The sequence below is a fragment of the Moschus berezovskii genome, chromosome 3 (assembly GCF_049115385.1).
Source record: "Moschus berezovskii isolate FMDL1 chromosome 3, NW_MosBer_1.0, whole genome shotgun sequence".
Lineage (NCBI taxonomy): Eukaryota > Metazoa > Chordata > Mammalia > Artiodactyla > Moschidae > Moschus > Moschus berezovskii.
Genome location: NC_142462.1, coordinates 15,955,733 through 15,982,948, shown reverse-complemented (window position 1 = coordinate 15,982,948; position 27,216 = coordinate 15,955,733). Strand labels below are relative to the sequence as shown.

General features: G+C 41.9%; 1 protein-coding gene across 1 annotated transcript in view; it reads left to right on the top strand.

Moving 5' to 3' along the window:
• CDK6 (cyclin dependent kinase 6) overlaps positions 1–27,216 on the top strand; it is a 266,251-nt gene that overhangs the window by 55,531 nt on the left and 183,504 nt on the right. Inside the window, exon 3 of the mRNA XM_055420428.2 lies at positions 14,640–14,775. Coding sequence (XP_055276403.2) covers positions 14,640–14,775 — 136 coding nt within the window. The remainder of the gene's footprint in view (positions 1–14,639; positions 14,776–27,216) is intronic.

Below are 27,216 nucleotides of genomic sequence, written 5' to 3'. Positions count from 1 at the left end.
TAAAAAAAAATTATTTAATTATTTATATTGGGTTGTTGCGAGACCTTCACTTGCTGCGTACAGGCTTCTTCTCGTTGTGGCAAGCAGGTGCTGCTCTTCCGTGTGGTGCCCAGGCTTGTTGGCAGGTGGGATCCTCCTGGACCAGGGATCGAACCTGTGTCCTATCCTTATCCACTGTACCACCAGCGAAGTCATTTTTATTTTTAAAGGATAGTTTTTCTGGATTTAGAATTCCTGGTTAACAGTTGCCCTTTAAATTTGTCCTCCCACTGCCTTCTGCCCTCCATGGCTTCGGATGAGAAGTTGGCTGTTAATCTTGCTGAGTTTTCCTTGCAAGTGATGAGTTACTTATCTCTGGTGGTTTTCTTTGCTTTTTGACAGTTTGATTTATAATATGTCTTAATCTCCTTGCTTCATGTTCACCTGCATTCAGATAAAGGATCATAAAAATGATGCTGAATTAAATGATTATAATTTAATATTAATAATAATGACCATGGGTCATTCATCAGTAGAACATAATCAGTACACTGTGCTTAAGAAGTCAAGAAAATGTTCAATGCTTATCTCAAAGAACTCCATTAAAATTTTTAATTAAAAATTCAGGTGCTTAAGATGAATAAAAATCAGTTATCCAAAATAATTACTTATGTGGAACACCCAGTTGGAGAAGGAAATGGCAACCTACTCCAGTTTTCTTACCTGGAACATCCCATGGACAGAGGAGCCTGGCGGGCTGCAGTCCATGGGGTCGCAAAGAGTTGGACATGATTTAGTGACTAAACAGCAACACCCAGTGCCTAATTAATTCCCAGGGTGAATTGTTCCTCTGGTTCTCTGCAAAAGAAAAAGTATGCCTTGGAGGAAAGACAATTACAGTTTCATTTACGAATTCTTACCTATTTTAGTTTTTAATTACTCTTGACACTATGGAATATTTACCTTATTATCTGAAATAGTCCAAAAACAAAGATCAAACTCTAAAATAAATTTGAAGTAAAAGTATATTAAGTCATAACTTAATATTTATACATTTTTATATTTGAACAAAACCTGATTTCAGATCCTTAAGGGTAGTAGTTGATAGAGATACCGGTTCTTTCAACTTTTCCAACTGTGTTCTGTTTTCTAATCTTCTAATATAATTTCCTGATGGTGTTCTTAAAATATATATATATAGAATTTTTCTCAGTGCTTAAAAAAATCATTCCTGGAAATTTTGTTGGAATAGACCTAACTTCAAAATGTGAGATGTTAGGTGTTAATTTTTAATGCCTTTTTTAAAGTCATATTTAGGTATTTTGGTTGCTTATACCATATTATGTTAGTATGGACGCTCAATGCTGTCGCGAGGCCCAAGTATCTTACTCCTTTGTTAGTTCTGACGTCCTGCACCCTCTTGGCCTGCGTTGTCTCATCTGTTAAATGACTGTGTAGAATCAGATAATCTCCAAAGCTCACCGTACTTACAAAATTACACAATTCTGCCATGCAGGACTTTTTTCTTTTTTGGCCAGTATAATGAGCATTAGGTAATTTTAAGATATTTTTGAGTTATTGTTGTTTCTCTTTTATTTCATGGTAACTCTTACTTTTGACCTGTTAGCCAGATATCAGAAAAGTAGTTTTATTTTTCCTAATTTCTTTTTTGTAGAGTTCATCCATCCAAAATAGGGAAGATTGAAAATCACATATCTTTAGTGAGGGAGTAATGCATGCATATTGGGTTTTTTTTTCCTAGAACAAAATTAAGAATTTAACATATTTAAGTTTTAAGACTACCTTTTCAGAATTGATTATCAGGATTGCCTTTATTAATGTAGTGGAGCAGATGAAAATAAAAATATAAGTGATGGAAGGAAAAAACCTCGATCAAGAAAAAAAAAACGTATAATTCTTGTTTTAAAAATGGTGATTTTTTCTCTTGTTAAACATGGATAATTCTCATTGTATTGATAATAAAAATACAATGATCTTCCCATTGTATGTAAAAACTGATAATTATCATTGTATCGACAAATAGAAAGCCCAGTTCTGTAATTTCACCACCTAGAGAGCTAGCCACATTATTAATAGCATCTTGATTTGTCTTTTGGCTATTTTGTTTATATATGTATTTTTGAAGCCTGAATTTTTTCTTAAGAACACCATTCTAGATCCCTGGGTCAGGTTGGGAAGATCCCCTGGAGAAGGAAATGGCAACCCACTCCAGTATTCTTGCCTGGAAAATCCCATGGACAGAGGAGCCTGGCAGGCTACGGTCCATGGGATCACAGAGAGTTGGACACGACTGAGTGACTGACACCTTGCATGTTCAGAAATATGAATCTGTTTCATCATTTTAAGGACCACATGATATCTGTGTGTGTGTATCCAGATTACTCTTCTAAAAAGGTTTTTTAGATCAATTTTTACTCCTATAGTCCTGTGGGTCCATTTTCACAAACCCTCACAAATGCTGTGCCCTTTTATCATTTAAACATTTTTGTTACCCAGTTTGAGGGGCTTATAAATACTGTATCACTGATGGTATCATTTATGTTTCCATATTACTAAAGCTTAACACTTTCTCCTGTGTTTCTGTTCCTTTATGTCTCCTTAAAAGGAACTGACTTCAGTGGTGGTTTTATGAAATAATAACCCAATCATCAGTATCTGAGCGAATTAGTGCAGGGATGGATTTCCTCACCTAGTAAGGATGTGATTAGGAAAGATATTTGGCTTATGGTGTAGGTAAAATTTGGTTGTTGTTGTTTTTTTCCCTAAGACCCAGCAGACAGTCTTCATCACAGACGGCTGCCTAGTTTTGGCTGATTCCTCGTTTTTCCTCAAGAGAGGCCCAGAGCTGAAGAACAGGGCTTTTACAGGTCAGAAACGGAGACAGAACTGAATGTTGAAAGCTGGCCAGAGTGTTCCTGCTCTCCTTGTGACTCGGGCCAGAGCTGCTCACTTTGCTTTCAAAATGATCACTGGACTCCTATATTTTTGAGATCAAAATATATTTTGAGGGCTCTGTTGGGTGAATTACAGTGTGTCATTTTCTAACTAGACAAGGGAAGGACTCAAGAGATCAGAGTCTAGGAGATGAACAGTCTTCAGCTTTATTTTAATTTTCCTGTGAATTTTCTGACACATTTTTGTTTTTTCAGCCCAGGAGGTAACATATATACCGGTATAGCCAAGCTAAGCAAGGACCTTTGAGAGTTGGCATTACCACCATATCTGTCAGAAATGGGTCTCATTTACCATAAAGAAGTCTCTGCCTCCAAAGGTGTGCTCCACACGGAGGTGGGCTTGCCCAGCGGTCAGCAGATCAGACTTGGAAACCAGGCAGCCCGATCTCAGACCCTGTCCCCACCACTTACCGTGCCTGGTCCTCAGACCAGACGCTAAACCTCTCTGTCACTGTTTCTCGAGATGGCCTCCGTGTGCGTGCTCAGTCGCTCAGTCGTGTCCGACTCCCTGCGACCTCACGGACTGTAGCCCACCAGGCTCCTCTATCTGTGGGTTTCCCCAGGCAAGAATGCTGGCGTGGGTTGCCAGGCCCTCCTCCTTCCCAACTCAGCTGTCAAACCTGCGTCTCTTTCTTTGGCAGGCAGATGCTTTACCACGGAGCCACCTGGGAAGCCCAGAGATAGACTATGCATACCATCAAATTCACCCATAGACATAAATACAGTTTGGTGGTTCTTTAGGATGTTTACTGAGTTCTGCAGCCATCACCATGTTGTAAATTTAGAACCTTTCATTACCCTGAAAAGAAACAGAAGTCATTCTTCATTCCTTCCAGCCCTCCTCCTCCACCACCCCCGCCCTGTGTGCTAAGTCACTTCAGTCGTGTCCAACTCTTTGTGACCCTATGGACTGTAGCCCTCCAGGCTCCTCTGTCCATGGAATTCTCCAGGCAAGAATACTGGCGTGGGTTGCCATGCCCTCCTCCAGGAGTTCTTCCCGATCCAGGGATCCAACTCACAGTCTCTTTTATCTCCTGCATTGGCAGGTGGGTTCTTCACCACTAGCGCCACCTGGCAACCCCCAGCCCTAGGCAGCCACTAATCTACTCTGTGTCTCTATGGATCTGCCTATTCTGGAGGTTTCACAAAAAAGGAATTATGAAATATTTGGCCTTTTGTGATTGGTACCCTTCAGTGAGCATAATCTTGTTGATTCTTGTTGATTCATGTCACAGCATGTATCTGACTTCATTCCTTTTATTACTAAATAATATTCTACTCTATGGATGATACCATGTTACATTTATCCATTTAGCAATCGATAGACATTTGGGTTGTTTCTGTTTGGAGCGCAGTGAACATTTGTGTTCATACATCTGTCTCTTCACCTATAAAAATGAGTACCATTTCATTGAGTTGTTAGGAGGAACAAAAAAAGTCAAAATACCTAGAAGTGACTAGTGAGGAGCAAACTAACAGCTATTTAGGCTATCTTAACGGGTAAATCAACCCACTCCAGTACTCTTGCCTGGAAAATCCCATGGATGGAGGAGCCTGGTAGGCTGCAGTCCGTGGGGTCGCTAAGGGTCGGACACGACTGAGCGACTTCACTTTCACTTTTCACTTTCACACGTGGAGAAGGAAATGGCAGCCCACTCCAGTGTTCTTGCCTGGAGAATCCCAGGGATGGGGGAGCCTGGTGGCCTACCGTCTATGGGGTCACGAAGAGTAGTCGGACACGACTGAAGTGACTTAGCAGCAGCAGTAGCAGCAGCAACGGGTAAATGGGGTACTGTATACTGCTCTGTTCACAGTCAAAATGAACATAAAATAATAGAATTCTTTCATAGTCCTCTAGCAAGCACAGTGTGTGTGCTGGGCTGTGCTTCGTGACTGCTTAGTCGTGTCTGACTCTTTGCAACCCCACGGACTGTCACCTGCTGGGCTCTTCTGTCCATGGGTTGGTAAATGGTGTTAATTTCTTTTTTTTTTTAAATGTATTTATTACTTTATTTGGCTGCACTGGATCTTAGTTGCTGCACTCAGGACTTCGATCGCAGTTGCAACATGTGGGATCTTTAGTTGGAGGCAGTGGGATCTAGTTCCCTGACCAGGGATCAAACCCAGGCCCCTTGCGTTGGGAACACAGAATCTTAGCCACTGGACCACCAGGGAAGTTCCAATGGTGTTTATTCTGTTAGTAATCAAGACATAAGTTCCGGGAGTTGGTGATGGACAGGGAAGCCTGGTGTGCTGCAGTCCATGGGGTCGCAAAGAGTCGGACACGGCTGAGCGACTGAACTGAATTGAACTGAATCAAGACGTGATGGTCCCTAATTTTCTTAGTCAGCAGGCTTCTTCTTTTTATAGAGTTGACTTTATGCTGTTGTTGACCTCAGGAAACTCTTTTGTATTGGAGCTGGCCGAAGCAAAAGTGTGAAAGTCATCATTATCTAGCCGCCTCTGTTTTTCTTTCTCTTGATTTTGGGGAGATGGTGATCCACATGGTGACTCAGAATAAAATAGGTTTCAATGATTTCCTCATGTGTCTTAACTTGTTTCCCTTAATAGCATATAGTTGGAGAAGGCATTAGCACCCCACTCCAGTACTCTTGCCTGGAAAATCCCATGGACGGGGGAGCCTGGTAGGCTGCAGTCCGTGGGGTCGTGAAGAGTCGGACATGACTGAGCGACTTCACTTTCACTTTTCACTTTCACACGCTGGAGAAGGAAATGGCAACCCACTCCAGTGTTCTTGCCTGGAGAATCCCAGGGACAGGGGAGCCTGGTGGGCTGCCATCTCTGGGGTCGCACAGAGTCAGACACTCCTGACGCGACTTAGCAGCAGCAGCATAACAGTGATGTTACTCCCTCATTATTCTCTATGCCTTTCATTCACATAAAATGCATTAGGCTTTTGAAGGATTGTGCTTGAAATATAAGTGCCTCTGGTGTTTGCTATGGGCTTCCCAGGGGGTGCGAGTGGTAAAGAAGCCACCTGCCAGTGCAGGAGATGTAAGAGACTTGAGTTTGATCCCTGGGTCAGGAAGATTCCCTGCAGGAGGGCATGGCAACCCACTCCAGTATTCTTGCCTGGAGAATCCCATGGACAGAGGAGGCTGATGGGTGACAATCCATGGGGTCGCAAAGAGTCAGATACGACTGAGCACAGGACAGCACACAGAGTGCTTGCCAGAGGACTGTGAAGGAAATGTGGATTCTGTTATTTTGTGTCCGTTTCTGGAGTTCATCTTGAATGTGAGCAGAGCAGTATACAGTATCCCTTATGCCCAGTAAGGCAGCCCAAACTGCTTATTTGGGGCCCAGCTTGTAGCGCACCAGTTTGCACTTCTGGATGATAACAGTGTGTCTCCTTATACAGAAGTTTTACTTTTGTTCTGTTTTAAGTATTCACTGTAGTACAAGTCACATCTTGTAAACTTGCTCAGTTTGGGGGAGCTCCATTTTATTTGTAAAACACTTTTTGATTAGTGTATGCAAAAATATAAACTCATAGATCCACACTGCCAGAATACGTAGATAGAAGCAGAAACTAAAGATGAACTGGAAGAAAATGAACCGTGAGGCTTTCTTAGGAATACACTTTTTAAGGCTATAAAGAATAAAAATGGTTTAGTAAAGAAAAAGTGTTGACTTTGCATTCCCTTAACAGGTAGTGGGAGCCTTCAGTGGAACTGTGTAATCACACAGGGGTTTCCCTAAGTAGGGTTACTACTGATATGGCGTCCCTGTGCATTTCCACTTTGCAGCAAGAGCTGGTGGAAGGGGGTTGCTTAACTAAGGTTTTCAGAACATAGCTCTGAGCATTGGACTCAGTCTTTAAATGAACTACACTCAGTATCTTTGTATTATTACTTCTCTTCACTTCCTCTTACCAACTGAGGCCTTTCTGATTCTAGGTCCCATACTCCTGTTTGCTATGAGCTTATCTCTCTTTCCTCCTTTCTTTATTTTTTTCCTCTGTAAAATGCCCCTGTGGTCAGACGAGGAACCACAAGGAGGAACCCTGGGGAGAAGCCGGATGGCTCCCTGGCAGACGTGACTTAGACTCCGCTACTGTCGATTACTCACTTCTGGCGGGCACCCGCGTGGAGGACCCTCTTAAGACAAATAGTCTCCCAGAAAATCAGGGAATGGGACAGTCACCCTGCTGCTCTGTTGTTGTCAGCCACTCAGTCATGTCTGACTTTCTGTGACCACATGGACTGCAGCACGCCACTCTTCCCTGTCCTTCACTGCCTCCCGGAGTTTGTTGAAACTTATGTCCATTGAGTTGATAATGCCATCCAATCATCTCAGCGTCTGCCGCCCCCTGTGCGTCCTGCCTTCATTCTTCCCCAGCATCTTGAGCTTGATTCATTTTGTCTAACACGTAAGATGTATTTGAGGTCAGATATTGATGTTTAAAGTCATTTAATTGTTTTAATTGTTTCAGAATGTTTATAGGTGTCTATAAGCGCCAAAGCAGCATTACTCGCTCGTGTAATGAATCCGGGGCAGCCTGGGCACAAATGGATCTGGGTACTTTACCGACGTCGTCCACAATCTCCTGCCTGTTATCTCCCCGCTCAGGCTTTCTTCAGTGTCAGCGGCATTCCACGGTGGATGCACTGAAGTGGTGGCAGAGACGGCCACCAGCAGCTGCAGGCTGATCACTCGCCAGTTCGGTAATCCCAGAATAAAGAGAGCTCTGCTTTCCCAGAAGTTCTAGTAAAATTCCTTGGACCAGTTCTCATGGTCCTGTCCATCCCTGAATCAGTCGTCATCACTGTGTCTAGGGTAGGGTGCATGCCCTCCTATGCAGGCGCCCCACAGCTCTGTTGCCTGAGTATGGGCTCGACATGGTTCCTCAGCAAAAAGCGACGGTGTGGTTTCCAGAAGAGATAATGGATGTGGGAAATGGAGACGTCACAGACTCTGCGGTAGGATGTAGAATGAATTTACTCTGATGTTGATGTTAAAGTTTCACGTAGTGTTTGTAGAATTAATACACAGCCATATACCACTACTTGTAGTTTTACAAGTTTACATGTTGGCTGTCTTTCCCGCAACTGGGTATGACACTGTTAAAAACGGTACCCATCTTAGATCTCTTGGAATCTCTAAAACCAAGAACAGTGCCTGCACATGGCAGGTCCTGATAAATGTTTACAGATGCTGCTGAAATGGTGCTTTCCTTCTAGCAGCACGCTCATTATTGCTGGCAGCAAATACTTCTGGAATTACACCATTCAGTGCTGTTGAGAATAAGCACACATAGTCTATATTTAATGAGCAAAAGGAGAATACCCTGGCCAGTATCCCGTAGTGTAGCGCTAGTGGAATGTGCAAGCTATAACCACAGAAGGTGCTCTGTGGACCATAGCAGAAGAGAGTAGAGAGGTTTGTTTTTAATTTCTCAATTCTGAAGACTGCTGATAGTTCAAATAAAATTTTATTTAGCACTTTCAGGCAGCTGTGCCAGACATCTCACAGCTCTTGAACTGTTTGATGTCCTAATGTTCAAGAGTATAGAAAAAAAATGACAGGAGAAAAATCCTCATAGAACTTCCTGTGACAGGTCAGAGTTTAATCACAGCAAATAGTGCAGATTTCCCTTTAATTATAACCACAATAGAAAGGCAGGGAATGTGTTTACAGAGCATGTTGTTTGGGAGACCTTTGTAAATTGTTAATCTTTGGAAATCCCAGACCTATTGGACATAATCCCATCCATTAGATGAAGACAACTTGCCTATGCAATAGATCCAGAATAGCAAGTTAAGTGGAGAACACGAACAGGAAGCAGTCCTGTAATCCTCCGAATTACAGTGGGTAGGATGCAGAGTTAATGCATGGAGATATTTTGTTATGAGATGATTACATCACTAGGACAGCTGGAAAGCTGAGTGCAGCGCTGGACCGCAGTGCTTGCTCTCTGCCCTGCAGCTGGGGTGTCAGAGCAACGGAGACAGGGAGAGGATTGCTTTATGGGATAGTTAGGGGCTTGTCTGACTTGATTGTGAAATGATAATGACCTCTCTGCCTTTTTTTGGATCATGTTTCGTGCAGCTAAATTGCATTCATAGACTCAGTAAGCGCTCAAGAACACTTTCCATTTCTACTTTTTGAAAATTCGCTTGGATCACATTAAGCTAAGCCCTAATGGATATGTTTTGAATGGTAGTTCTCATTTCCTCTAAAAGTCATATGAGATATTTTATTCATCTTCGACACAGTGTGATTATGTTTCTCTTGCAGCCCTGTAGTTATACAGTTGCTGAAATGGTATTTTTGTCAGTTTACCGAATAGCAAAGAGTTGTTTTTAAGTTTTAGAAAGCCTTAAGATGTTGATCAACACAAGAAATCAGACAGTTGAAGTTGTTTCCCAGGGTTTGTATTCAAGTGTTCAGACCTGTCTGGCCCTTTTGTTTTGCAAGTGTAGGGGCTCTAGGCAGCCTGGCCACATTCCTTATTGATTTATATAAATATATTGCAGATTGTTAACCTCCTGCCAAATACCAGGGATTTCAGTTCTTGTTTAGCTCAGTTGCTTTATGTGAGTCTGATCTGTTATATTAAAGCATCTATCTTCTCTTTATTGCTCACCAAAGTGATTATTGTTTGCTTTGGGCTGATTCCAGATAGAGTCATTGTAGATGAGAAAGCATCCAAAATATTATGTTCTAAAATTCCTAACAGTAGTATTTATAACTGTTGATTCAAAGTGCATTTTCTACCCATTATCACGAATATCCTGAAAGAGGAAATGGCAGCCCACTCCAGTATTCTTGCCTGGAGAATCCCATGGACAGAGGAGCCTGTCAAACTGTAGTCCATAGAGTCGCAAAGAGTCAGACAAGACTGAAGTGACTTAACACATAATATAACATCACTAATGTAACTTCATTTTACTATGGTAATGTTTACTGACCAATTAAGTCCAGCTTCCCAGGTGGTGCTAGTGGTAAAGAACCCGCCTGACAATACAGGAAACATAAGAGGTGTGAGTTCAATCCCTGGATTGGGAAGATCCCCTGCAGTAGGGCACGGCCACCTGCTGCAGTAACCTTGCCTGGAGAACCCCACGGACAGAGGAGCCTGGCGGGCTCCAGTTCTCAGGGTCACAAACAGTCCGACAAAACTAAAGTGACTGAGCACTCAAGCACTCAATGAAGTCAGACGAAATTTCAAGTTTAATATAGAGTCAGTTCAGTTCAGTCGCTCAGTCGTGTCCGACTCTTTGCGACCCCATGAACCGCAGCTCGCGAGGCCTCCCTGTCCATCACCAACTCCCAGAGTTCACCCAAACCCATGTCCATCGAGTCGGTGATGCCATCCGACCATCTCATCCTCTGTCGTCCCCTTCTCCTTCTGCCCTCGATCTTTCCCACCATCAGAGTCTTTTCAAATGAGTCAGCTCTTCGCATGAGGTGGCCAAAATATTGGAGTTTCAGCTTTAGCATCAGTCCTTCCAGTGAACACCCAGGACTGATCTCCTCTAGAATGGACTGGTTGGACCTCCTTGCAGTCCAAGGGACTCTCAAGAGTCTTCTCCAACACCACAGTTCAAAAGCATCAATTCTTCGGTGATCAGCTTTCTTCACAGTCCAACTCTCACATCCGTACATGACAACTGGAAAAACCATAGCCTTGACTAGATTACTTTGTTGACAAAGTAATGTCTCTGCTTTTTAATATGCTGTCTAGGTTGTTCATAACTTTCCTTCCAAGGAGTAAGCGTCTTTTAATTTCATGGCTGCAGTCACCACCTGCAGTGATTTTGGAGCCCAGAAAAGTAGTCAGCCACTGTTTCCCCATCTATTTGCCATGAAGTGATGGGACCAGATGCCATGATCTTAGTTTTCTGAATGTTGAGTTTTAAGCCAACTTTTTCACTCTTCTGTTTCACTTTCATCAAGAGGCTCTTTATTTAGTTCTTCTTCAGTTTCTGCCTTAAGGGTAGTGTCATCTGCTTATCTAAAGTTATTGATATTTCTGCCGGCAATGTTGATTCCAGCTTGTGCCTCCTCCAGCCCAGTGTTCCTTATGATGTACTCTGCATAAAAGTTAAATAAGCAGGGTGACAATATACAGCCTTGATGTACTCCTTTTCCTATTTGGAACGAGCCTGTTGGCCCATGTCCAGTTCTAACTGTTGCTTCCTGACCTGCATACAGGTTTCTCAAGAGGCAGGTCAGGTGGTATGGTAGTCCCATCTCTTATAGAATTTTCCACAGTTTATTGTGATCCACACAGTCAAAGGCTTTGGCGTAGTCAATAAAACAGAAATAGATGTTTTTCTGGAACTCTCTTGCTTTTTTGATGATCCAGCGGATGTTGGCAATTTGATCTCTGGTTCCTCTGCCTTTTCTAAAACCAGCTTGAACATCTGGAAGTTCATGGTTCATGTATTGCTGAAGCCTGGCTTGGAGAATATAGAGAGTAGTATTTCCCAAAATGTCTTCTGTGGATTATTGAGTCTGTAGGATGTTGACAGCCAGGACTGGAGTTCAAAGCCTACAGGTTCTTCTAGGACTTTTACTGCTCTTGATGCCACCTTTGAATTTCTAAGGAAACAGTAATAGGCTCCATTTCCCAAGTGAAATTAGTATTATTATTTTTAATATTATTATTATAGTATCAAGTGAAATTTATCTTAAAAAATAAAAATAATTGTCTCCTTGAAACCAGCATGAGCCACTTCTACTGAGCACCCTTCTTTTCGTAGCCTAGAGGAATATATAACTATATACATTAAAAGTTATATGAGAATATTCTACTGTTCGTCTCTTTAAATATGTCTCTTTTAAAACTCCACTTTTATAATAATTGCCAGTGAACGTTAGTGCCTTTCCTCCACGGCTCATCATTAGGGGCAGTTAGCAGCGACCCCAGGGAGCTTGGACGTCACAGGTGCTGCAGACCGCAGCAGTGAGTCTTAAAGAATTGCAGAGTGCTATAACTTTGAGAAAAATAACCTGGGTGGGTTAGATGTGATTCTTGCATTGTGACACACAGAGTGTTTAAAAACGGTTTCAGTGAGATGAAGCAACATAGCATACTGCCAGGGGTGTTAGGTAACTAACAACGGTTTGGGAGCAGCTGACCCTTTGGCTTTGCAGTGTTTTATGATCACTTCATTCTCTAGTTATGTCCCTGTCAATGTTTTTTTTCCTTTTGAAAATTACTAAAATGTCTGATGTATACAGACCCTAAGTGCAGTAAGAACTGAAGTTACTAGCTCTTTACTGACTGGAGGCAGTGATAAGAAATGTATTTTTATTAAGGAAATGTATTATTGATAGTAAGAAAACATTTTGAAAGTAATGTGTAAGGAAGCATAGCTGTAATGATGCAGTTCTCATGTTTGTATCTGATTTTAATACAGGCCATTTTTGGTTCATTGCTGTTTTATTTTATCACAAAAATAGAAGCAACTGATATAAAGAAGCTTGGTGCTTGTGGAAGAAAAAAGTAAAGCTGTCAAAGAATATGGGTTTAATGGAAAGAGCCTATGAATAAATGGTAGTTACCTCGAATTACCATATTCAAAGAAGTGTTTTCATAAACTTCCCAGGTTTCAGATGCATTGTTGTTCAGTGTCTGACTCTTTATGACCCAGTGGATTGCAACACGCCAGGCTTCCCTGTCCTTCACTAACTCCCAGAGTTTGCTCAAACTGATGTCCATCGAATTGTTGATGCCATCCAACCATCTCATCCTCTGTCACCCCTTTCTCCTCCTGCCCTCAATCTTTCCCACCCTCAGGGTCTTTTCCAGTGAGTCGACTCTTCACATCAGGTGGCCAAAGTATTGGAGCGTAAGCTTTGGCACTTGTCCTTCCAATGTGTTCAGGGTAGATTCCCTTTGGGATTGACTGGTTTGATCCATGACTGACAGCAGTCGTATTTTTCACAGTAGGGCATGCATATGAGTTATGGCACTATTTGTAGTATGTTTTTCAAGTAGGGGTTTTTACTTTATCAGAATCATTTTTTCAGAATAAGTCACATTAGTGATATTCAAAGACTTTATAAATTTAGAAGTTAATTTGATAAGTAGATGATTAAAAAACTTAGAATGTTTGAAAGTAGACAAAGTAGGGAAGAAATTTGGTTGCTCTTAATTGATTTTACTGGAGTTGGAGAACTCACCTCAGGCTACCCAGGATTAAAAAGGAGTTTGGATCTGGCTATGAAGCATGTGTGGTTGTTGGTGGTGTTCACTCTATCTGATTTGACTTAATTATAGTGTTCTTTTAAAGTTTACTTTAGATTTACAGAGAAGTACCAAAGATTGTGGAGCCCATCGATTGCAGAAATGCAGTAGAGTGGCATGGTGAACCAGCTAGGCATTAAACATTTAAGTGATAATGTACAAAGTGGCTAATTGTGAGTCAACCCTGCATTTTAGTACGTGGGTTATAGGCCCATTTATAGTTAATTTCTTTGAAGAAAGTGTAGTTTCATTTTAAAACATGAAAGAAAATAATATGAATAGAACTTTTATTAGCCTTTTCTTAGTATTTATATTACATTCTTGTCCTGAAACTTATTTCCAGCTTGTTTATGGGTGGCATGTTTAATTCTTTATATGTTTGGTGAGCATCTCATGCCCTTCCCCGCCCACCCCATCCCACCCCCCCATGGTGTCCTTTGACTGTTGGAACTAAAGGAGGATCAGTCCTTTGGCTTGAAAATTCTTTTGATTACTGAAGGCTTTGTTTTTAAAACTTAAATTTTGAATTAGTTGTAGGATTTTATGGGATAAATTGAATTCTCCCATCCAGACATAATTATAAAGTTTGTCAATCTGCCTTTATCATCTTAGGGCAGAGTAGTTTGCCAGTGCAATGTCTGCATCCCCCTCAAAAATAAAAATAAAAATTCACAATTTTTATTAGCATGATATTTGGAGTTTTAAAATAAAGAATTCTTGCCCTTTCCAGGGAGATGATTGGATTGACCAGGATGAGAACACTTTCTTAGAAATAAACCAGATTTCTCCATATTCCATTTTAATTACTTTCATCGGCATGATTTGAAGACTTTAAATTCCAGGAAAATCTAAATCGCAGAGTCCAGTGTCCTCAAAGAATGCTTAGTCTTCTGTCTCTTCAATAATTCTTGACCTGTGAGCTAAGAACCGTATTTTTTATAGAGGCTGCAGTTTTTGAAACTGTCTCCACCAGCATGTGTCCCTAAGATCTTAACTGAGGAACTCTCCAAGCAGACGTTCTCACGCTGCTTTCAATTTACCACTGTGAATTTTGTCACCGCTTAACCAAGTGCTCCTCTCCTGAGCTTTCATATTAAAGTGTCAGACCCAGGCGGCATTAGTGATAAAGAATCTGCCTACCAACGCAGGAGACACAAGAGACGTGGGTTCAATCTCTGGGTTGGAAAGATTCCCTGGAATAGGGAATGGCTGCCTACTCCAGTATTCTTGCCTAGATAATCCCAACGGCAGAGGAGCCTGGCAGGTGACAGTCCATGGGGTCCCAAAGAGTAGGACATTGAGGGACTAAGCACTAATAGGTATCCTTACATATTACCACCAGGAAGGATCAAATCTAGTCTTTCCCCTGCCTTAATTTTGTGATCAAAGGATGTGTGTAAGACTTACAGATTACTTCTTTTCATATTACCACCTACCTAATACTTCTTTCTTTTTCCTTTTAGGTTGTTTGACGTGTGTACAGTGTCACGAACAGACAGAGAAACCAAACTGACGTTAGTGTTTGAACACGTTGATCAAGACTTGACCACTTATTTGGATAAAGTGCCAGAACCTGGAGTGCCCACTGAAACCATAAAGGTACTAAGAGTCCTCTCTCTGCCTGGTCAAACAGTCACACTGTTATTTAAACAGTGGCATTCTTTCCTTATGAAAATTGTCAGAAGTAGAGCCTTTGGAACTCAATATATAGTTAAATATATCTAGTGTGACAAAGTGGATGTTTAAAGAATGGGGTATATTCTAGTTCACTAATTTTAGAACTCAGTGGAAAAAACCCTTTAGTTCTAATATATATTAAAATTATTAGGAAATACCAGTTTGTACATTATCTGGCCCTGAGCCTACGAAGTATAGTTTAATAAGTATGTTAGTGGCTCAGCCATTTTCTGATGGTTTGTGAACTCTGATTTTTTTCCTCGCTTGTAAAACATTTATAGGAAGCCCCGAAGTGTCAGGTACCATCCCAGACTCTTGGGATTCAAAGATGACTTAAGACTCCTTGGAGGTCAGCAGGCTAGATGCAGTATATTGACTCCAAATCTTTTCTGCCTTTAAGTCTAAAGGGAAGAGCTGCTTATAAAGCTTTGTTTGTCTTACTTTGTTCTGCTTAATTGAACTTCCCAGTTGATCTTTTAGATCTCTGCACATATGTGCAGGTGTTCATGGAGATCTGTTTGTTTTTGTGAATTGGGTGAAACAGACTCTTTACCTTATCATTCATTGTGTAGAAATGGCTTCCAGAATTCAGCATCATTTTAGATAGGAGTGAATAGCTAAAAATAGTTTATACTCTGAACAGAGTAAGAAAGATCGTTTAGTGACAGCTAGGTAGGTTCCCAGTTTTGGAACATTTAGAACTTGACGTATTAAATGATTTATTTATTTGGTTTTAGACCAGTATAGAATTTATTTTCTCCCATCTGCCTTTCATAAGAGAATGTGGTGTTCAGGAATGGTCTCATTGCTTCCTGAGCAGTTTCAAGGACAGTAAGGCCCTTTAACAGTAGGTATTCCTAATTATGGGTTTCCCAGGTGGCACAGTGATAAAAGAATCTGCCTGCCATTGCAGAAGACACATCCCCTGGAGGAAGAAATAGCAACCCATTCCAGTATTCTTGCCTGGAGAAGTCCGTGGACAGAGGAGCCTGGTGGGCTACCGTCCATGGTCCTGCAAAGACTCAGACATGACTAAGCGACTAACACACACACAATCCTCATTACATGTTCTTGGTCATTTTCTCTTCTATCTCTGCATCCTTCTTTCCTCCGGAGTTCTTTTCCAATCTTGTGGCTTCAGTTCTGTCCTTTATGAGTGTGTCCAAAATACTATGTTCAGCATGCAGGGCAGAACATAGCCCCATTCTGCGTATTCTGCTTTCTGGCCAAATTGGACTAATCCGCATCCTCTTAGCGTGGCTCACAGCTTCCTCCCTCCGAGGCCTTCCTTCTTATTGCCATTTCTTTGCTTCCCCCACTAGTAGCTGTCTGCTCACATTTTTCAGGGCTGACCCCGGATACCACTTGGCTAACTTTTACAGCTGGATGAGCACTCATATGTCTTTCAGCACTTGTTCTACACCCCTCTTCCTCTTTATCATATTTTGTTCATTTGTGGTTATTTGTGTCTGTATCTTACTTATTTGTTCGTCTTTGTGTCCTGACAGTCCATACTCAGAGAGTTATACACACAGGTACTCAATCAGTAAGACACGTTGCCAACCGTTCTTCAGATATAATTAATTGAAAATTATTGTTTTTTTAAATGACTTCCAATAGCTTAAACATAGACTGTCAACACAAGCGTTGGCTTCTTCTGATCTATTTCTGTCTTCAAAAATTTCATTTGGGAGAGGCCAGTTTTTTAAAGAGCGAGACAAGGTAATCATTTGTTTACACCCTGCATTTCTAGCCACATAGGTCTTTTGAACGTCACGTTAAATTCTCCTAGGATGTTAGAGGCTGCCAAGTGGAATCATTTGAAAAAGTGAAAGTGAAAATTGCTCAGTCGTGTTTGACTCTTTGCAACCCCATGGACTGTAGCCCACCAGTCTCCTGTGCCCATGGGGTTTTCCAGGCAAGAATACTGGAGCAGGTTGCCATTCTCTTCTTCAGGGGATCTTCCCAACCCAGGGATCAAACCCAGGTCTCCTGCATTGCGGGCAGATTCTTTACCATCTGAGCCACCAGGGGAGCCTAAGAGCACTGGAGTGGGTATCCTAACCCTTCTCCAGGGGATCTTCCTGACCCAGGAATCAAACCGGCGTCTCCTGCATTGCAGGCAGATTCTTTACCTACCAGCTGAGCTACTGGGGCTTCCCATTTGCAAAAGTACCAGTAGTTAAAACAGTTGATAAACTAAAAGGATGCGCTTAAACTAAGGCTTGATCAGGCAAGAGCAGAAAATAAAGTGGAGTGGGGGAAATTCCACTTCCCCTCAAGGGTAGGGGTAGAGAGGTAAGCTGGATTAGAGAGGCACAGGCAGAAAGGCGGTCCCCGAGGCGAGAAGGAAAGAGAGAAGTGGACTAGGGGAGTGACGAGCCAGGTGTCGGGAGCAGAGGGTTGGTGCTTATCAGCAGAAGCTTTTCGTAAGGCAGCTTGTTGAAAGTATTTCCAAGTTCTTCACCTATCCACGGAAAGGGCATGTCGCTCCATTCTGCGTTGAACAGATGATTCTCCTGGCGGCTGTTAAATGTCTTCAGCCGTCAGGGTCAACGCCACTCGCACAGAGACAGAGGCGGGGGCAAGGGCTGTGGTTATTCAAGGTTTGTGGTTAATCGTGTGTTGATGTTTCATAGTAAAACCAAACTATAGTCAGGCAGTGTTTCAGGCAGTTAATTTGTATGTTAATGGCTAATTGAACATCTTTTGATAACTTAAAAGATAGTCACAAGACACTTTTCGTCTTCACCCTTAATTTTTTAAATTCAAGTAAAGTTGATTGACAGTGTTGTGTTAGTGTCTGGTTTACAGTAAAGCGACTCAGTTACACACATATGTATATGAGTTTTCATACTTTTCCCACTATGCTTCATTATAGAATATTGAATATCCTATAATATCCCTGTGCTATGCAGTAGGACAGTGTTGTTTATTTAATATATAGTAGCTCGTATCTGCTGACTCCAGACTCCTCATTTATCCCTACACCCCATTCCCCTTTGGTAACCATTCTGTAAATAAGTCCACTTGTATTGTTTTTTTTAGATTACACCTGCAAGTGGTATCATATGATATTTGTCTTTCTCTACCTGACTTCACTTACTATGATAATCTCTGGATCCCATCCATGTCGCCGCAAACGACAGTATTTATTCTTTTTTATGACTAATATTCTACTGTGTGACCATCTAGGTTGTTTCCCTGTCTTGGCTATTGTAAATAGCGCTGTGATGGACACTGGGGTACATATATCTTTTCAAATTAGAGTTTTCTCCAGATAAATGCCCATTCATCCTTAAAAAAATGTTTTGAATTGTGAAGATCTACTTCTCTTTCTTATTAAATATAAGAATATAAGGGTTTGGGTTTCTTTTTTTTAGAATTTGAGTGTTTGAGATTCTTTAAGGTCATTATCAAAAACATGAGTAATCATTTATAAGTGCTGTAATACCATCAAGTGCATAGTGGTTTTTTTGGAAATGGATAGTTGTAAGTTCAATATATGAGTGATACAAATTTATTTTTAATGAATACCTGTGTCTTTGGTTTGTAAGCTGTTGTCTGTTTAAGCGTTGGTATGCAGGATAAATAGGTGCTGAGTGGAAAGTTCTGGCTAGTTGAATTTTTCGAAACTGCAGCCAGAGAACAGAAATATTTTGTTGTTGTATAGCTCATTTGTGAGAAGTCTTAGTAACTATATCAAGAGAATATTGTTATTATGAGGGACCTATTGGGAACATGGATCGAACTATTTATACAGAATGCTTTCTCATAATAAGAGTTTTTCCGAGTATACTTGTACAAACATTAATTAAAATTTTACAGGGCGAGTTCTATGTTAGGCACTTTGAGGACGCAAAACTGAATGAGTCGTGAATCTTTGCTCAGGGGCCTTAGAATATAAGAGCATGCAGAAGCATGTGTTATATGCTGTGGTTATATAAGTAGTTTAGTTGGTGTTTTCAAGTTTTAAAAACCCACTTATTTATAAATAAACACAGTTTGTGGCTGATTCTTGCATTATGGTACCAAAATATTTTCTAAAATGTTTTTCAAAATCATAAATATTATTGTCTTGTATATATCAGAACATGCCATGTTTCAGAATAGGTAAATAGGCTAAATATTTTAACATGAAATAGGCATAGAACCGAAAATCAAGGAGAGACCTCTGAAGATGGAGGGAGGTGTGAGAATCGTCCTCCACCACCCGTCCCCTCCGTGTCGTCTTAGACGCTGTTTACCTGTTGGCCCCCCTCAGTTTAGCATCTTCTGAATGCACGTTCAGTACATATATTGCGTTAGGCGAGCAGTATTTGGTAAAACTAGGATGTTGCCTGGTCTCTGACTAACTGTTCCAGAGGTAAAATCTTCCTGTTCAGGACTGTTGTCATCAGTCTGTCTGTTAAAAAAAAAAAAAAGAACACGTTGTTAAAACTAGAAGCTGGGCTTATCTTCCCAGTGTATATACATCACATAGAAATTTTTAAATGCATCTAAATACCATTTGTTTTTAAAAGGCAAAAGACTACCTCTGAAGCCCTAAGTATTTGTGATGGTTGATAGTTGGTGAACTCATTAGAGGAAATCTTGTCATTAGCTCAGACGGTAAAGGATCTTCCTGCAGTGCAGGAGACACAGGTTCAATTCCTGGGTCGGGAAGATCCCCTGGAGCAGGAAATGGCAGCCTACTCCAGAGTTCTTGCCTGGAGAATTCCATGGACAGAGGAGCCTGGTGGGCTGTCCATCGGATCAAAAAGAGTCAGACACAACTGAGAGACTGACACTTTCACTTTTACTTTGTCATTATCATGTGGTTGGGACTGAACATTGTCTTTGAGAGACTGATGGGAATACAATAAAATTATAGGTGGTTCTTTCCAACATTTTTAAATGCTCTTCTCCCAAAAATGAATAAATAATCACATCTTATCATATTCATACTTGATCTTGAAATTTTCATCACATGCTTTATTCTCTTTTCTTATGTCGAAGATACAGTCATTCATGCTGATGGTGATATTTGCATAAAGAAACCTCTTGACCGCTAAGCTGTGACGTAAACAAATACTCGGACTTTGCCTCCTGGCTTATCATTGCTGTATCTTGTTTTCCTCTTTGTAGTTCAGAATGTTTTTTGATCTACTTAACTGGAGGAATTCAGTGCATCTGTTTAATTTGATCATTTGAGATTCGATATTATCTTCTTAGACTTCCTTGCTTAAACTTATGAGGCAATAACTGACATCTTATGATTATCTTATTCTCTTCTTTGGGGGTTCATATATGTTTTGAACATATTATGAACAACATGTTCATAATAAGAAGGCAATGGCACCCCACTCCAGTACTCTGGCCTGGAAAATCCCGTGGACGGAGAAGCCTGGTGGGCTGCAGTCCATGGGGTCGCACAGAGTCGGTCACGACTGAAGCGACCTAGCAGCAATATGTTTTGAGTATATGTGTTTTGTTGCGGGGGGTGCTTTATAAGGAAAGAAAAACCAGCGGCTTCCAGATTGTTGGGTTTTCTCTTTCGTGCCTTTATCTGCCACTCTGTGAGAAAGTATCAGAAAGAACTGTAAACAAATTCCCTCACTTTGTTCCTTTGTCATATGTAACTGCTACCCAGAAAAAGGACTGTATGGCAGGATATATATATGCTAAGTTGCTTCAGTCATGTCTGACTCTTAATGACCCCATGGACTGTAGCCTGCCAGGCTCCTCAGTCCGTGGGGTTCTTCAGGCAAGCATACTGGAATGGGTTGCCGTGCCCTTCTCCAAGGTACCTTCCCAACCCAGAGATCGAACCCAGGTCTCCCGCATTGCAGGCAGATTCTTCACCACCTGGGCCACCAGGGAAGCCCATGAATACTGGAGTGGGTAGCCTATCCCTTCTCCAGGGAATTCTCCCGACCCAGGAGTTGAACTGAGGTCTCCTTCATTGCAGGTGGATTCTTTACCAGCTGAGCTACCAGGAAAGCCCATATATATATATATATATATATATATAGGAAGAAGCTCCTGTATAAAACTCTCACACTTTACATGCCTGCAAAATGTCGTACCCTCTTTTATTAAACTGTCAGTCGGTCCTCACACTTCCCTCTCTAGCACATTCTCTCTCCTGGTGTCTGACCTGGCTTCTCCACTATCTTTTAAACTCTCTGAAATCCCTGTATCATTCTTTGGACATTCTGTACGTGTAACATGTCTTTCACAAGCAGAAATTCAAAGGCACTGAAAGCTCACACAGAACACCAGCTGACTCTCCAAAACAGAACACGGTTCTTTCAGCTCAAGACCACATGGCCTCTTTGGATGACTCAGTCTTGGAATAAAAATTATATTTTGTGCATGTATCTCTGTAACAGACAAATTCTACTGCGCTCGAGAAGGCCGAAAGACCTCAAGGTTTATGAGTCTGTGTGGGTCATTTTCTCTGCGAATTAGATTTCATTTTATCTTCGATTGAATGTTTCTTGGAGATTTCTGTTGGTTGTAACATTTTCAGTAGGAGATAAAATGTACTATTAAGTTTATGTTACAAAACCCAGACTTCAGAGACTGACACACACTCTTAATAGCACCTGTTTTCTGCCTCTGGGAAAGATCTGTTTTCATGAATAATATCTGCTTGCAGTAAACAGTGGCCCTGGTGTCAGGATGGGGTGGCCGGGACTGATTCATCTTTCTCCATCTGACATAATGCAAAGTGACTGCCTGGTCCCGTTACTCTGATGAGGAAAGCCCCCCAGAGCCGCCTCTCCTCTCACCCCTAAAGGAATCAAGCCATGGCCCCTCTCGGCTCCTGGTGGTCTCCACTTTGCCTGAATTATGAGCAGGTGATTTGTCTCATCTTTGCAGGACACAGAGCAAATTAACATGAAAATATCGCTTCCCAGAAAACAAGGCAGACTTGAATGCCCTGTCGCTGGCGGTCATTAGCCATCTGCCACCGACACTCATACCCTGTTTATCACATTTGAAATTCAGAGCAGATGTTGCATAATAAAGTGATCCCAAAAACAAGACTAGAAACTCAGTGAACAAATACTCCACAATGACGATAAGGGTCCTGGAAGGACATTTGTTCCAATCTGATATCAAGGCTGGACTTTGCTGAATAGACTGTGGGTTTTTAAAACACACACAGGCATGTGCACACACATCTCTCCTGGTGTTTAAAGCAAACTGCTTTTCAGAGTCACATGAAATAATTTTTTGAAGAAAGTGCATCCATGAAGGATGCCTGAGAGGACTGTTTAATAAGATTAAACAGTGGAGTGTTACAATAACACTAGTTCTGGTGCAAAGGACCTCACCGGCCAGTGTTGGGTTTTACTCTGAGATGGGCCTCAACTTACAGCAATCTGCCTTAAAATAGTTCACGCCTGTGGTACAGTTGGATTTCTCAGGGCATTGTGACTTGCCAGCACTGTAGCCCAGACAGCTGATTTGCTTCCTGGTACTCAGGATCCTGTATTCTCTCTGCCCTCTGCCTCCCCTGCCCCGCGCTGTCCCCATGCCCCCACTCTGCTTTCTCTCCTCGCCAGGGCACACACAGACACACTCTCGGCTTTCCCAAAGTCTTCGGAGCTCTGCCCCAGAGTTTCCTCCTCAGTCCTGGGCTTTAGGCTCTCTCCAGCCTGAATCCTAAGAGCCTTTCCTTTACATTTCCCTGCCCTTCCACATTCGGAGAAGGCGACGGCACCCCAGTCCAGAACTCTTGCCAGGAAAAATCCCATGGGCGGAGGAGCCTGGTAGGCTGCAGTCCATGGGGTCGCTAAGAGTCGGACACGACTGAGCGCCTTCACTTTCACACTTCACTTTCATGCACTGGAGAAGGAAATGGCAACCCACTCCAGTGTTCTTGCCTGGAGAATCCCAGGGACGGGGGAGCCTGGTGGGCTGCCATATATGGGGTCGCACAGAGTCGGACACGACTGAAGCGACTTAGCAGCAGCAGCCCTTCCACATTAAGGTAACATTTTAGAGGATTGCTTATTGGAATGCTTCATCCAAACAACTTCTGCACATTCTCTACTGTGTTGGCAGGCGGGTTCTTTACCACTAGCATCACCTGGGAAGCCCCTTCTGCCCATTCTAGACCCTTAGTATGCCTTTTCAAAAGCACGTCACTCGTGCATTAATGATCATACTTAGAGGCATTCTGCTTTTTAAAAACCAGGCGTCTGAACTTTCATCAGGAATGTAACCTATGTCATAGTTTTTCTTTGTGGGAAGTCAACTTGGAATGTAGATTTCTGACTCAAAAAAAAAAAAAATGCCTTCTCTGAACAAACCACACCCTGGCCCACACCCTTACCTGGGTAGGTGCACACCTCACCCCCATACACACACACAGATACACACACAGAGAATTTGGGGGGACTTTTAAAAACAGGAACATCAGCCATAATGCTAAGCGGAAGTTAGGTAGCCAGCCTGGGAGTTGCTTGAGGGTTAAATCAAAGTGGCTCCAGCCATTGGCCACCATCAACTCTAACAGGAGAGTTGATCAGAAGGAAGTGTGTCAGCCCTGAGTTCACCTCAGATTTAGGGGGAAACCTAGGGTGAATGAGCTACATCTGTAGTAACTTTCAGTAACTCTTCAGGGAGAACACTTTCAGATAGTCTAGATTTTGAGGACTCTCCCAGAAACAAATCCTTAAGCAATTTCCCAGGCCCTTGTAGTAGTTGAAAATACAGAAAGAGGACAGAATTATGCAAATACATGATTATCTCAAAGTATAACAGATGATACTGTTATACTATATATATATAAAACCTATATAATATATATATTATTTAGATAATATGATTATCTAAACATGTAACAGTATAGTAAATTATAACAGAGTTATTTAGTGGGTGGGTTTTTTTTCTCCCTAACAGGAAATATGGGTTAAAAAAGAAAAACAAAAAACTGGTGTCTTTCTAAAGGTCCTGTAAGACTGACTCATTAAAATAAATACTGACTCACTACAATAAACAAGTGACACTTTGATCAAGCTAATAATAGGCTCGCTGGCATCTCTTTAGAAAGTGCTTCCTCACCTTGGGCCTCTAGCCTGCTTATGGAGCCCATGCAAACGTTGCAGGCCGTGTGTACCCAGTGTGTATCACTGCGGTAACGGATGGTAGCGAGGTGCTGCACGCAGTGGAGGGATGTCCCTCCCCCAGGTTTAGAGCGCGCCTGCGCTGCCTGGTGACAGCTTCTTTCCCGGCTCTCTTCCTCTCAATGCTGGAACCGTGGCGGCGTCTTCATCCTCAGCCCTCCTCTCGTCCCTGTCTGCGCTTTCTGGCCAGGTGATATCATTCAGTCCTGAACCTTCAGGTATCCTTATTCTCTAGCCTGACCTTTCCCTCGTGCTCTGAATGCCTTGTAATCAATCAGCCGTCTGATATCTTGGGGCCAAAATGTTACCCTAGAATCCTCTTCCCAACTCAGGCCTTCCCCATCTGCCCAGTTGTTTGAGCCCCAAACCTAAGGATCCTTCTAAGTTTCTTTCTTTCCTTCGCAATCTTCATCTAATCCCTTAGCAAGTACTTTTGGTTTTATCCCGAAAAGATAACCCCAGTCTGACTGCTTCTCAGCATCTCTGTTGCTAAAGCTCTAGTCTGACCCATCAAACCAGCTTTCTAATTCAATATGCTCTTTTCACTCCTGTCCCTGTGTAGCTCATCCTTCCTGTGACAACCAGAGGCACCTTATTGAAGCATAAATTAAAGTTATTTCTCAGACTTCCCTGGTGGTCCAGTGGTTGGGAATCCACCTGCCAATACAGGGAGCATGGGTTTGATCTCTGTTCCAGGAGGATTCCACATATTGTGGGGCAGCTAAGCCCATGCACTACAACTGCTGAAGACCGCATGCCCTACAGCCCATGCTCTGAACTGAGAGAAACCACAGCAGGGAGAAGCATGCACGCTGCAGCTCGAGAATAGCCCCTGCTCCTTGCAGCCAGAGAAAGCCCTTGTGCATCATTGATGGCCCAGCCCAGCAAAAATTAAATAAACAAAAATTTAGGAAAAAATGTTAAAGATATTACTCCTCTGCTGAAAACCACTTTTCTCCAGTGGTTTCCTGTGACCCATAGAATAAAATCAAAAGTCCTGCACTATCTAGTGCCCTTTCTACCTCCCCTCCCCTCCCCGCCAGACCCTGTTCTGCTTCTGTGGCTCACTGTCCTTCAGCCACACCTGCCTTCTCTCTGTTCTTCCAGCATGCTTCCAGCTCAGCGTGGGTACGTATTGTTCATTCTGTGTGGAATGCTACGTGCCTCTCCCTCCCAAGCCCCACAGGAAGGGTGCCTGTTTCTTGTCGTAATACCAGCTCAGGTCACAGCCTGATGACTTCTGCTGTGACCACCTCACCTACCACTCCGTCTCTACTCACAGCTTACCGTGTTACACATGGTGCCCCATTTTATCTTCTTTGCCACACTTGGCCGAAATGATCTCATTCATTTTTTTATGTTTGTTGTTTATCTTTCCCAGCTGGAAGGTAAGAGCTTTGAAGTCTGAACCGAGTTTATTGTGCTGTCTCTAGTACTGTCTGGAATGTACAGAGGATCTTCAGTAAACTTAGTAACAACATATCAATGCCTGTATTGCAACGTTAATTAGAGGGTTGATTTCATCAGCACCTACTTTCCGGTTGTACAAGTGAGAAAGTTGTACTTTTTCAGGGATAGATTTGTATATATTTATCTATATTTACTTTCCTGTTATATATGCATATTATTATCTATACATGTGCATATATAATAGAATAATTTATATGTATGCATATACCTGGCTTCCCAGGTGGCCCTAGTGCTAAAGAACTCACCCACCAATGCAGGAGATGTAAAAGACATGAGTTCGATCCCTGGGTAGGGATGATCCCCTGGAGGAGGGCCTGGCAACCCACTCCAGTATTCTTGCCTGGAGAATCCCATGGACAGAGGAACCTGGTGGGCCATATAGTCCATGGATCACAAAAGAATTGGACACGACTTAGCGACTAAACAATAAAACATACATACATATATATGCATACACACATATATATAATAGAAAAGTCAGCGGAGAATATGCCATATTGTAACATATATACTTGGTTTTTTCTTCATGCTGGGCAGAGACTGTGGAATTATCCATATCAACCTAGGATTTGCTTGGTTGGCTTGGCTTAGATATAGTCTAAAACCAGTAACTGATGTCCACTAGAACTATAATGCATTTTCTCCTTTAGTATTAATACTGACTTAACTAAATTCCAGAAGTTGTTCTCTTTCAATGTTTGCTATGTGTGTTTTGTACTCTGGATGGGAAACTGAGTCCAGTAAAGTGACTGATGCTGTGAATCTCAGAGCCCATTCTCATTTCTCAGGGGTGTATATAATAGCTAAAAGATAATTTGGTACTGACACATTTTTAAAAATTTAAAGGTAAGTTTCCATATGTTAACTGTTGTGTGCAAAGTTCTTTGCCATTCCCACCATGAGCAGTAGCAGCTTCAAAGAGTGAAGTTACTTTTAAAAAATCTAATTGGAAATACTCTCCTAATCATTTGGATTTTTATCATTCTTATCCAGAAATTTCAGATACCCATGTGATTGTGGAGTCTGGAAGTTAAGAAAGCGCATTCTACTAGAGCAGTTGCTAATAATTTAAAGTCACTAAATTTTACATTAGTGAAAGGCAGCTAGAGAAGATATCCACCAGTTGTCTAAGACTGTAACTTTTCCCTTGTTCCTAAGGAAGGTGGAAAGGCTTAATCGATCGTTTCATTGCAGTTAAAATCATTATTGGTTCTATTAAATATTTGTTGAGAGGAATAAGGGCTTTCGCAAACAGTTGTGCAATGAAACCCATAATGCAAAGCCCATAATGGTGGTCATGAGAACCAACTATCTCCAGCAAATAAAATATTGCTGCAAATACTCTCATTCTGCGCTTCCTCTTTCTTCTCATCACTCTCAAAGAGCAAAATTGTCCACTAGGATCGATTCCAGTGGAAAAATCAAATGAGGAGAGTTTGACCTGAATTTGGATTCATATATCTAAATCAGGGCCTTGAGGTGCGCATCTGGACATTGCGACTTTTTTTTTTAGGTCTTTACTAGGCTCTGTCAGGTCTTGGCTGCAGCACGTGAGATCTTTCATTGCAACGCATGGACTCTCCAGTTGTGGCACCCGGGTTCCCTCGTTGTAGCATGCAAGCTTAGTTGCTCCTCAGAATGTGGGATCTTAGTTCCCCAAACAGGGTTTGAACCCACATCCCCTGCACTGCAAGGCAGATTCTTAACTAATGGACTACCAGGGAAGTCCCACCTGTGACTCTTGACATCTTAGGAAGTAAAAAGGAATTCT